The sequence below is a fragment of the Macaca fascicularis genome, chromosome 10 (assembly GCF_037993035.2).
Source record: "Macaca fascicularis isolate 582-1 chromosome 10, T2T-MFA8v1.1".
In the NCBI taxonomy this organism is placed as follows: domain Eukaryota; kingdom Metazoa; phylum Chordata; class Mammalia; order Primates; family Cercopithecidae; genus Macaca; species Macaca fascicularis.
Genome location: NC_088384.1, coordinates 14357052 through 14369775, shown reverse-complemented (window position 1 = coordinate 14369775; position 12724 = coordinate 14357052). Strand labels below are relative to the sequence as shown.

Here is a 12724-nt window from a genome sequence, read left to right as displayed (position 1 = left end):
TTGGGGGACTCTGGGCAGCCATTGTTCACATCTTCCCAAAAGGGTACCTCACACAGCCCAGGTCTACTTATTAGAATAGAGATTCTTAGACGCTCAGCGTGTCAGGCCTGGAAACCCTCAGTCTCTGCTCTAAGCCCTCTGTCCTTTAGAGAGGAGGAAACTGAGGTCTCCCACAAGGCCCTACTTGAGCTGGGGAGCCCAGCAGGCACCAAACCTCCAGTTGCTTCCTCAAATAGCCTGCACCCCTGCCACACCATGCCAGGCTCCGCGCCCAGCACAGGGGCCACAGGGATGAATCAACCACATATGCTGCTCTGACCAAGTTCAGGGTCTGGTGGGAGGACCGTACACATGTGAATTACAAGGCTGCATGATTCATGCCGTGCTGGCTGTGGGGAGGGAGCTCTGGAGACGCAGATCTGCTGTCACTGCGGCTGTCATTGCTCTGGGGGCAGGGAAGGGTGCCATCCTGGAAGTCTCCACAGAGGAGGTGACTTCTGAACTGGGCCTTGAAGGTTACATGGGAGCTTCCCAAAGAAGCTGGGAAATGAGATTTCATAAAGAAGAAGTGGCCAGAATGGAGCCGTGTCCTGGTTGGGGAAGGAGAGGTGTCCAGTGTGGCCGAGGTGTGGTATATATGCACAGTAGTGGGTGACAGGGTGGGGCCAGAGTGTCCAGGGCTTCCAATGACAGCCTCAGGAGTTTGCCTATTTCCTCCGGGCCACAGGGAGCCAGGGGGAATTTACAAGAACAGGAAGGAGAGATTCAGAGCCTGGCTTAGGAAACATGAATGGACAAGTTCACTTCAAGGACTGGAGATGCTCCAGAGTCCCATGAGCTTCAATCTCCTCCATGGTCAGAGTCCAGCAGGGGAGGGGCGGAGGGGGCGCGAACACCACGTCCCAGCTCGGCACCGAATATACGTATACCTCCTGCCTCCAAGGCTGGGGTGGATCCTGGATCTGGAATGATTCCGGTGCCCCCTCGGTGTTTGAGAACTGCCTCACCCTTAACCCACCTCTTGCTTGGTCCCAAGAGGAGAAAGGGCATCAGAGAGGAGCCACTGCACAGCATGAGAGCGTGAAAGCTGGTTGGAGCTCAGGTCTATACCCTTCTTCCCCATTTGCCTGCTAGGTGACCTTGGGCAATGACTCACTGGAGTCAAAGCCACTATCCCCTCTGCCAGGAGAGTGGGGATAATAATATCTGCCACGGGGAGTAACTGTTTTAAATGTTACGGGCAGAGCCTGTGCCAGGTCTATAATACCTGCCCCCTGCATGGCTCCCCAGCTAAAGCAGGGCCTGTGGCTTATGTCACTATTAAAAATAATTAATAATGAAAAAAGCCCCAGCACTTAGTAAAATGCCTGAAACATTTTAAAAGGCATTTGAACATTGGTGACTCATTTCATCTGGGGTCCTCGTGGTGCTATGCGGGCACACCTTGTCTGGCAGGGAATGAGTTAATTACCTCCCAGCACTGGTCCTGCCGCTCTCCCAGGTGCCACATTATTGCCTCCAGCTCCCAGTGAGCCCTCTTCAGCATCTCCCTCCTTAGCTGTTTTTCCCAATTCCAGCCTTTTGTTAATAACAATGCACCACATTTGTATGGAACTTGTAAGTTTCTTCTCACCAGGCTTTGGGGTCTATTATCTCAATTTAGCTACAAAATCTGCCCAGGAGGCCTAGGAAGCCCTTATTATCCTCTTTGGCAGCCCAGAGAGGCAGACACAGACTAGGGGAAAGAACAGAGCACCAGAGTCAGAACCACCTCCAGCCCCGGCTACCCCACTTTCTGGTTGTGTGACCTTGGGAAAGTGGCTTGACCTCTGTGAGCCCCAGTTCATAGGATTAGTGCAGAAGTGTAAGGTGTTCAGCCAAGTGCCTGGTGTAGTTGGAGTGGCTACTCAATCCTGAAGCTTCCCACACAGGCAGCTGCGTGGATTTGGGGATCCTCTTGCCTTCTGCCTAGGCCTCATTTTCCCCATATATGAAGCAAGGATTCAGTTTTAAGTACCTTCAGACAGTCCAAGGTCACCACTTGGCAGAAGGATTCTCCAATTTGGGCCCGTTAAGTGAGGAGGACACACAATGCTTTTAAGTGACCCAATTTGCAAAATTAAGTCTACATAGATATGACCCAGAGAGGTCACTCCAAGGGTACACAGACCACAAGGATGCACAGCTGGGAAAGGCTGTGGAGAGGTGCACAGTGGTAGTCGGGGGACAGGAGGGTTGAACCAACCTTGCTCTGGCCATCCAGATGGGGCAGGGGGCAGAGTTCCCAAGAAGCTCAAGGCAAAGGCACAGTGTTCAGACTCACAGGGATGGGAGGTCAAATCCAAGCTCTGCCCTTACGTCTGTGTGACCTTGGACGTGAGCCTCAGTTTCCTCATCTGCAAAGTGGGCTGATGATGCTGGCTTCATATCGTTTTCTGAGAAGCTGTCAGGCGCCTGGCACTCAGCAGGCCTTGAGAAAAGCTAGAAGAGGAACCACCCACCCTGAGGGCTGTGGGAGGGGGAGCTATGGTGGAGGCGGCACAGGGGATGAGAGGACAAAGAACTCCACTCTCTGATGTCAAAGTTGGAGAAACTGAGGCCCAGACAGGGTAACAGTCTCCCAGTTTTGGGCATCTTCTGCCATAGGCAGCCCTGCACCTCCTGGGTCCTTGCCCAGACCCCTCGGTCAGAATGGACTGTGGACTGGGCACAGTGCTAAGTACTTTATGTTCGTATTAAGTCATCCCATCCCCAGTTTACAGCAGAGGACACTGAGCTCCATGAGAGGTAGCTGGCCAGAGGTCTCATAGTTGGAGTCCTGATTGGAACCCATGACTGACTTCAGAGCCTATCCCTCTGCAGAGGCCATAAGGCAAGACTTGGGGATGGAGGACTTGGCTGTGCTTTCCAGCTACCAGTTACTTCCTAGCTAGGGGAATCTTAATTCATGTCACTGAAAAGATCAGAGATCGATCTGCCTTCAGAAATGTTGGCTTCAGGCTCAGCTAGATCCAGATGCCCAGTGACATCAGGGCCTGATCCAGTTGCCCCATCTCTCAACAACCCCCTCCTCTGTGTTAATTTCTCTCTTAAACCAGCTCTGCCCAGGAGTGGCAGAGATGGCCTGGCCTTCCTGTGCCCTCACAGTCCTCCTCCTCAGCGGTTTCAGCTAAAGTCCCAGGATTAATGCTTATTGGCTGGCTTGGGCCTGAACTGAACTCCCTGAACCGCGGCTAGCAGAATGAAATGCTCTAATCAGCCAGATGTGAGTCATTCACCCCCTCCTGGAGCCTGGGGCTGGGGACCTGTGGGTGTCAACACTGCCGAGTGACCTGAACAGAACAGAGAGGAGCAGAGACACCCCAGAGGGAAACTGGGGAGGTGGGGGTGGAGGGACACTGAGTCAGCGGGGCCACTGGAAGGAGGAGGCCCTTGCATTTCTGCACATCCACCCAGCTGGGAGAAAACAGCTGGGCCCAGGGGTTTGGCGGCAGTGCGTGCAGGGCGTTTTCTTGCAGAAGAGGTTGGTGTTTACAGGGGACAGGAAATGTGGGTGGACTCAGCCGTTTTCTTTGCGGGGGCAGAATGCACAGGCTGATACAGTGACCGCAGAAGCTGCTGGGTCCCCCTGTGGGTTTTGTGGCGGTCAAGACCCGCTGTGTACCCCCCTGCAGAGCTCCTTGGGCTTGCAAATATCTGTCTGTGCTGACAGCTTTGTTGATGGGGCCTTCCTGTTTCAAGCCCTTGTTCAACCAGCCAGTGCCACCTGGGAATTCCCGGGGATGCATGTAGGGGATCCCCAGAGAGAAACTGGTGCCCGCTCTTCCCCACCCCCATAGCCCCACAGCCAGACTGAGCCCAGGGAAGCCACTCCCAGCCCCAGCCCTGACTCTGGACCCCTGAGCTCTGAGGTCAGAAAAGACCTTAAAGAACCAGCAAGCCCCATTTCTAAAACTTTGAGAGAATCAGACAGTATTTGGGAGAATTTTCATTTAAAATCTCAAAGAAAGCATCTGAATAGAAACATCTGAGCAGCAGCACACACAAACACAGCGAAAGGAAATGATTTCATCCTCTGAGACAACACTGCGCTTGCTTTTAATATGCAGAAATGGACAGTTTAGACTGGTTCTCCAAACACTTGGAAACCTAGGCAGGTTGCTCATAGAACGCAGTATCTCATGGCAGGAGATTCAAAGCACACGGGGTGATCTGGCGCCAGCAGCCAGCCACACCTTGCCCACAGGGAACTTGCAGACCTGGCTTACTTACTTCCAGTGACATACTTACTTCCAGTGACAAAGAGCTCATTACTCTATAAGGCTGCTCTCACACATGTCACCAGCTCTTACTGCCTGAAAGGCTTCCATGGAGAACTGCAGTCTGCTTTCTAGGAGCTCCCCAGACCCTACCCTGGCCCATCCAGAATAGGTCTGCTTAGGAGAGGGGTTTCTGAGAGTCACAGCCAGCATCCCACCCTGGGCTCTCCCTCAGCTGGGCCTCTCAACATGAAGTGGCCTATATCCTCCTCCCTGGTGGCTCCTCAGTGGCCCCTCAACTCAGGGACGTCCCTGCTGCTACACCTAAGCAAGAGAGGACCCTCCTCCCATGGCTTTTGCCAAGGTTGCTGTGCCCCAGAGACAGAGAGAGAATACATGTGTTTGTGTGTGTCTGTGTCTGTGTGTGTAAGCATGCATGTGTGCGTGAGCATGCATGTATATATGTGTGCATGTATATTGTGAGTGTGCGTGCATGTATAAGAGTGCATGTATGTGTGCGCAAGCATGCATGTGTGTGAGCATGCATGTATATAAGTGTGCATGTATGTGTGTAAGTGTGCATGTGTGTACATGTATGTGTGAGTGTGTATGTATATGTATGTGTGTGCATAACCATGCATGTATATGTGTGAGCATGCATGTATATGTGTGCATATATGTGTGAGAGCATGCACGCACGTGTAAGTATGCATGTATATGTGTAAGCATGCATGTGTGTGTGTGCACTTGCGTGTGAATATGCATGCATGTGTGTGAGTGTGCACTTGTGTGTGAGTATGCATGCATGTGTGCGCATGTGTGTGCATGCATACAAGTGTGCATGTGTGTAAGCGTGCATGTGTGTGCATGTGTGAGTGTGCATGTATGTGTGAGCATACATTTATATAAGTGTGCATGCATGTGTGTGAACGTGCTCGCATGTGCATGTGTGTGTGTGTGCATGTGTGTGTGAGTGTGCACGTGTGTGTGTGTAAGCATGCACGTTTGTATATGTATGTGTTTGAGGGGCTGAGCCCTGCTCACCTGCCCTGCAGTAGCACAGAGGGAAGCATGACGAGGGTGGCGGGGAGGCAAGGCCAGGCCCGGGCTGAATGAAGGGAACCAGAGAGGGGCTCACCAAGAAAAGCCTAGGGGGCCACAATAAACTAACAGGTGAGGAAAGAGTATGCCTGCAGGTGAGTGACCTGCTCAAGGCCACACAGGCCAGGCCAGGCCTAGACCTTGGACTCGGGCGGACTCACAGCCAGGTCTTTCTCTCCATTCTCTTGGGGCAGAACCTCTTCGACAGCATCAAGAGTGAGCCCTTCTCCATCCCTGAGGACGACGGCAATGACCTCACTCACACCTTCTTCAACCCAGACCGGGAGGGCTGGCTGCTCAAGCTGGGTGAGAAGCCAACAGACACACGTCGTCGCATGCACATTCACGCACACGCGGGCACACATTGTCACACACACACTCGTGCACGCGTGGGCACACATCGTCACATGCACACTGATACACGCGTGAGCACACGTCGTTGCATGCACACTTATGCACGCACAGACACACGACTGACACGAGGCTCACATGCATCCTGGGGGATGGAGTTGGACAGCCTCCAGGTCTCCTGGCCCCCAGTGCAGCCGTCTGCCTGCCCCATCCATCCGTCTGTCCTGAGAATGAAGGGAGCCAGTGGAGGGGGCTGAGCTGTAAGCCGGGCGAGAGGCAGACCGACTCACTGACAAACGCTTCAGCTGCAGTTCTGTTTCTCTCTCCCCAAAGGAATGGGGAGAGAAGTCATAGCAAGAAGTACCATTTGTTCAGAACCTACTGAGCTCAGGCAAGGTGCTGGCTGGTCCCCCCTACAGCCGAACAGTAAAGTCAGGGATCTGCCTGAGGCCACACAGCCAGCCAGGGGCAGATTTGAGGGGGCAGAGGGTTAGGTGTCCCTAAGGAGGGGAGGAAGGATGACAGGATGTGGCTTAGAGGGAGGCTCCTTTCAAGCTGACTGGGGGCAGGGAGGACCTGCACCCTGCAGAGGGCAGCTGGGGTGGGTGCTGCAGTAACAGTGGCTGCACAGTCCAGCAGGGGAACCCCAGTGCCCGGCTATCTGCCCCTGCCTCCCACACACACTTCCTGAAGCCTCTCCAGCAGGGACAGCCCAGCCGGGGACAGCACCTCCAGGGCAGGTGAGGACAGGTGCCTCACGTTGAAGCAGAGGTCTCAACCTGGCTCACCTCCAGCAACGTTGAGCCTCCAGAACCTCCTGTCTACCAAGCCCTGTGCCAGTCCTGCCCAGTGCCCCCAGGAGCCCCCGAGTCCTCTGACTCTCCACACCACACCCCAGTCCATCCTCCTCCAGAGCACTTGGCCTCCTGTCCTGCCCCAGCCACGTGCTGTCTGCCCCTGAGAAGCTCTATGTCATAAATCCCAACTCAGATGGGAGAGGGGGTCTCAGAGTCACACAGCCCTGGGCCCAAATCCCAGCTCCTTCACCCAAGTGCTGACGGGCAGGTTCTTCAGCCTCAGTTTCTGTAGCTGTAAGATGGGAAGAATGATCTTTGGGAGGGTTAAATGTGCAGCAAAATGGCCAAGAGTTGGGCTCTGGTACTAGGACACTGGGGTTCGAATCCCAGTTCTGCTGCTGAACCGTGGGCAGGCAATTTTACCTCTCCATGACTGTTTCCTCGTCTGTAAAATGGCGTTAACAATGGTCCTCTCTTCATACATGGTTATGAGGATTAATAAGTAATATTTTTTAAAACCTCTAGAGCAGTGCCTGGCAAATGAAGGATGAAATGCTTAGCACTAGCACAGTGCCAGGCAGGGATCAAGCTAAGGAATGAAGCAATGGAACATGGTAGCCAGGAAGATCATTCCTAGGACCTGATCACGGAGGCCACCCAAACGCCAGCTCAAACAGCTCCAGGGAAGCCTGGGGGTGACAGGAGCCACTAAGGTTCTTGTCTGAGAAAGGGATAGATGTGGGGGAAGGTGGATGAGGGTTAGGGCACTCAGCTGGGGGTCCAGGGGAAAGCATCCGAGGCCCTGCCCTTCCCTGGGGGAGGTGTCAGTGACCCAGGAGGAGGACTGACCAGCTTGCTACATTGGCCTTGCGCAGGGGGCCGCGTGAAGACGTGGAAACGGCGCTGGTTCATCCTGACTGACAACTGCCTGTACTACTTCGAGTTCACCGCTGTGAGCAGGGGTCCCCTGGGCCTTCCCCTGCCCCCGCCTCTCCCCGCACGACTCCCTTCCCAACGCCCGCTGAGCAGTCGACTAACACAGCTTTGGATCCTTTGAGATCACTCAGTTCCCCTCCACGCCCATTTTACAGATGGGGAAAACGGGTACACTGAGGAGGGACGGGCCAAGGTCCTAGGCAGAGCCCAGGCTTAAAGCTGGGCCTCCTAACTTCCAGCCAGAGCTCTTCACATGCTGCTTCTAACTTCCATCTCCCCGTGGCTGGACAGTCTCGGAAGACGAGCATGCTCCTCTTTGAGTCTGGGGAACCCCACACATTCACGCCCTGTCTTGGGCCTCAGGGTTCCACTTCCTGACCCTGACCTTCCTTCCCCTTTCCCTGTAGGACAAGGAGCCACGGGGAATCATACCCCTTGAGAACCTCTCCGTGCAGAAGGTGGATGACCCCAAGAAGCCAGTAGGTGTTCAGGCTGGGGGGCTCAGAGGCTGGAGTCACTGGGAAATTTCCTGAACAGAATGTGGGGAGAGGGCCTGAGGCTGGGCTCTCCAGGAAGCCAGGCTGTGTCCCTCACACCTTCCCTATGGCTCAGGGCCGCCTTCTCTCCCTCCTGGGCCCATGGACAGTGGGAAAAGATCAATGTCGGTCCAAGGACGTGGTTGTCCCCTGTTGTCCCACACAGCCCGACTGGCTGGATGGCCCTGCGTAAGCACCACGCCATTCAGAACCTCAGTGAGCCCACGTGTCACATAGAGACGTTAGGGAGGATGGCAGATTCAGGAGCCTGGCACAGAGAGAGTGCTCAGTGTGGCAGGAGCAGCTCCTGCCCCTTCGCCTGTCACAGGGCTGTCACACCGATCAGGGACACCAGCGTCTGAGCCTCCTGGAGAGCTCACCCAGCCTCCCTCTCTTCCCACCCCTGCCTGGCCACCTCTCCACAGTTCTGCCTGGAGCTCTACAACCCCAGCTGCCGAGGCCAGAAAATCAAGGCCTGCAAGACCGATGGTGACGGCAGGGTGGTGGAGGGCAAGCACGAGTCGTACCGGATCTCAGCCACCAGTGCCGAGGAGCGTGACCAGTGGATCGAGGCCATCCGGTAAGGGGTGCCCAGGTCTGGGGATGGCTTTCCATCACCTTCCAGAAGGCCCTGCTTCTTCTGGGCCTTGCTTCCTTTTCTTTAAAGGGGGCTAACTCCAGTCTCTCCCTCCTGTTTCTGGCCAGCAAACCCCTTCCTTCCACCCGTATTCCATGGGCACTTTCTGTGTGCCCGGGACCAGGCCAGGCCCCAGGACACAGGGAAGGGAGAGACCCACTGCATGGGGTTGGTGGGAGAATAGAGCAGAGTTGCACATAAAACTCTTGCCCCGCCCTTGCCTGGCACATGGTGAGTGCTCTTGTTGGCTTCACTATCCAAAGTGGCCTGGGAAGGACCTGGTGGAGGTAGAGGGACGGGCTTTCCAGATAAACTTCCAGGTAAAAGGACCCGTGTGGGCAATCAGCAGGCAGGCCACCTGCACAGCATCCCGGAGTCCAAATGAGGCTAAGCAGTATGGGAGCTGAAACTGCTGAGCATGGCAAAGCCACAGCCACTGTGGTGAAGAGCTTCGGTTTCTCCTGGGGCACTGAGGAGCCATAGACTGATAAATAGGGAGGGGTGGCTGGGTGAGGAAAGCCAAAGTGTAGGGACTGGTTCTGTGGTGCCACCAACAGGAGAGACACGAGGAAGATGCACCTGGTAAAGGGCAAGATGGCAAACCTACTCAAGGCTTGACTCTGAGCCAGCCCAAGACATTGGCGAGGGTGAGGCCTGGTGGCCAGAGGAAGGCAGAAGTGGTTGCTGGGCAGGGGCCGTGTCCCGGGGACTTGCAGGCTCTTTTCACCCGGGCCTTGTAGTAGAACAGCCTGTGAGGCTGCCAGGCAGACCCATTCTCACCTCCCTCTTACAGATGAGGAAACTGAGGCCCAGAGATGGGAGGGACCCGCCCAGGCCACAGAACCAGGGACAGAGCAGGGTCCAACAGGCAGGTCTGCCAGCTCCACCCCAAGCTCTTCCCATTACCTTCCGAAGGTCTACAATGGGAGCCTGGAGAGGGGCCCAGAGACATTTGGGGATAGAATTCCCAAGGCTCTCGGCTCCTGATCAGAGGCCTCACCCACTCTGGCCCTGCCCATGGGACCCTGAGCTAGGCTAGCAAGGCTGGCACAGCCCTTGCTGGGGCCATCTGGCCTTTCCCCTGCGGCAGAGCAGGCTGACGCCTCCCTGGGAGTCTCATGCCCCTGATACAAGCCCTGAGAGACCAGACCCCCTTGACGGCCAGTCCAGCCCTAAAATCTTTCCTCCCACTCTCATTCTAGAGCCAGCATCACCCGTGTCCCCTTCTATGACCTGGTCTCTACTCGGAAGAAGAAGATTGCCAGCAAGCAGTGAGATTCCTGGAGGTAGCACTGGGGTCTGGTCATCCTGAGAGTCCCATCGCCTGCAGTGCCTGGAGGTCCACTTCCCACCCCAGCACACTCTTTTGGGCCACAGACATCACTGCTCTACCCCGTTACCTTGAGCTGACTCTAGTGGGGAAGGCAGAGCTCAGGAGGGTGGGTGGGAGCTGCAGCGGGCTGAGTCCAGCAATGAGGCCCCCTGGCCTGGGCACCGAGCTGCAAGCCCCTGCCCTATAATGCACTACAGGAAGGGGTGATGAGAGCAGCCAGAGGAAAGCCAGCCCCAGAATGCTGGATCTTCTCTTCTCTCTGGACTTCCGTGTCCTCGGCTCTGAAGGAGCTCTCTGCACTCAGATGCTGTCAGCCCCAACGTAGGAGGAGCTGTGGGGTCCCTAAGTGCTTCTTCTCCCTGGCAAGGCTCTTCCTTTTCAGGGGTATCTCTGCCAGCCCCTCCCCTGCCCTCAGGTCGGGCTTGACCCTCTCTGCCTAAGCAGAGCTCAGCACACACACAGCTCAAACCCACGGACAGGACCGCAGGACAGAACTCCGGGAGCACTGCCCTAGGAGCCCGGACCCCACGAGCTCAGTCCCAGCTCCACCTCTGACTCGCTGTGTGCCCTCTGCCAAGTCATGCCCAGTCTCTAGTTCTTGCAAAATTGCAGTGTTTGGACTAGAAATCTCTTGGCCCCTGCTAGCCCTGTGCCCCAGCTTTCAGCTAGAGATGGCAGCCCTTGTTTACGGAGCCAGGGCAGACCCTGGATTCAAGGTTGCTGGGGAGAGAAGAGCAGTATAGACTCCACCTTCAAGGATGTTCATTTTGAGGAGAGGAGCAGGTGGGACCCTCAAGAAAATGACGGAGAACATCCCAGACAGATGGGACTCAAGCAGGATGGGTGCTATATCCAAGAAGCCAAGAAGAGAGAGTTTTGTGCACTGTGGTTACCAGGAGGGCTGCCTGGAGGCAGTGGCTGAGCCAGCAAGTAACACAGAACTAACTCATGCTTGGAGAGGCAGAGTTTTAGCCATGGCTTTCCTTTGAGACCACTGACCAGCAGTTCCATGGTGATAAGGGGCAGACCGGCAGGTCCCAGCATCTCGAGACCCTCTGCAGCAGTATCGTCAGAGTAGAGCTGACTTCTAGTACCCGAGCAGCCAGCTCTGTCTCCAGGGAGGCCTGCCTGGAGGAGGAGTCCACTAACAGGAAACACTTCTCACCCCCTCACACAGGCGCAGGGGAGCCCCTAGAGGGAAATTCCTTGGCAGGGGAGCAGGAAATGTCGCCTCTGCCCCACTGCCAGCCTGAGTAGGCGAGGAAGCAGGGGGCTCCCCCAGAAGGAACCGCAGCTTGCGAGGCGCCTCTCCGTCCCCACCCACCCCCACATGTGCACACCTTCCGCAGGGTCAGGATGGAGTAACTGCCTTGCAAGGTGGTGAGACTCCTGTCTCTGGAGGTCTGCAAGCACCGGGTAGTGATGTTGCACCAAACAAGGTCTGGGTTGGGCGTCTGCAGGAGGAGACCTTGTGGGACATTTGAGGACATCCACAGATTCTTGTCAGCCTGGGAACTAAGCCCTGCCGCTGTCACCTCATTGGTCCATGAAGGAGCAGCCAGGGGTGGTGGAAGGAGCACTGGGCTAGGGGTCAGGGGTCAGAGATTCTGTCCTGCCCCTGGGATACACTGGCTACTCCGTTAGTCGACTCCCTTCCCCTCTCTGGTCCTCAGCTTCCTCCATCATGGAGGGGATGGCATCATGGATTTTCTGGGCGTAAATGGCTGTTCTGAGAGTCACTCCAAAGAGAGAATAAAACTCATGATCCAACTCGTGAGTGGGCTCTGTCCTCTCTGTGACTGCGGCTGCCACCTTGACCCCACCTGGGCCCTCCACCTCTGTCCCTGTCCCAGTGGAGGAAAGGAGGGCCAGCCAGGGAAGCTGGTCACTCAGAGGGCCCTAGGACACCATCCCCGGGACATTGGCACAGGAGCCATCGCCAGGGGCTGGACAGCCAATGGGGCTTCCACAAAGCAGGGGTAGGCAAGCTGGTTCTGACAAGCCCATGGAAAGGCAAAAGAACTTTCCAGCAGGCAATGCTGTCTAAAGATAGAAAGAGCCGCTGCCGGCCAGGCGTGGTAGCTCACGCCTGTTATCCCAACACCTCAGGAAGGCCGAGGTGGAAGGATCACTTGAGATCAGGAGCTCAAGACCAGCCTGGCCAACGTGGTGAAACCCCGTCTCTACTAAAAATACAAAAATTAGCAGGGTATGGTGGTGGGTGCCTGTAATCCCAGCTACTCAGGAGGCTGAGGCAGGAGAATTGCTTGAACCTAGCAGGCGGAGGTGTCACTGAGCCCAGATGGCGCCACTGTACTCCAGCCTGGGTGACAGAGCAAGACTCCATCTCAAAAGAAAAAAAAAAAGAGCCAGGCTTGGTGGCTCACGCATGTAATCCCAGCATTTTAGGAGGCTGAGGCTGGTGGATCACCTGAAGTCAGGAGTTCGAGACCAGGCTGGCCAACCTGGGGAGACCTACTCTAAAAATACAAAAAATTAGCCAGGTGTGGTGGTGCACACCTGTAATCCCAGCTACTTGGGAGGCCAAGGCAGGAAAATAGCTTGAACCTGGGAGGCAGAAGTTGCAGTGAACCGAGATCATGCCACTGCACTCCAGCCTGGGCAACAGAGTGACACTCAAAAGAAAAGAAAAGAAGAGAAGAAAAAAGAAAGAGAAAAAGAGCCTGCTGCCATGGGAGGTGAGTAGTATGTTCCCTGTTGCTGGAGGAGTGCAAGCACTGCTGCTCCAAGGATCACTTGGCGGGTAATAGAGG

At 55.5% G+C, this 12724-nt stretch overlaps 1 protein-coding gene across 2 annotated transcripts in view; it reads left to right on the top strand.

Annotated features, from left to right (window-relative positions):
* CYTH4 (cytohesin 4) overlaps positions 1–11720 on the top strand; it is a 32772-nt gene extending 21052 nt beyond the window's left edge. Inside the window, exons 9-14 of one of the 2 annotated variants that reach the window (XR_012418767.1) lie at positions 5555–5666; positions 7034–7221; positions 7384–7460; positions 7852–7923; positions 8406–8560; positions 9820–11720. Coding sequence is in view for 1 of the 2 variants with exons in the window: in XM_005567376.4 (XP_005567433.1) it covers positions 5555–5666; positions 7384–7460; positions 7852–7923; positions 8406–8560; positions 9820–9892 (489 nt within the window). In the remaining variant the exon portion in view is untranslated. The remainder of the gene's footprint in view (positions 1–5554; positions 5667–7033; positions 7222–7383; positions 7461–7851; positions 7924–8405; positions 8561–9819) is intronic. The other variant, XM_005567376.4, reaches the window with a different exon arrangement.
* The last annotated feature ends 1004 nt before the right edge of the window (positions 11721–12724 follow it).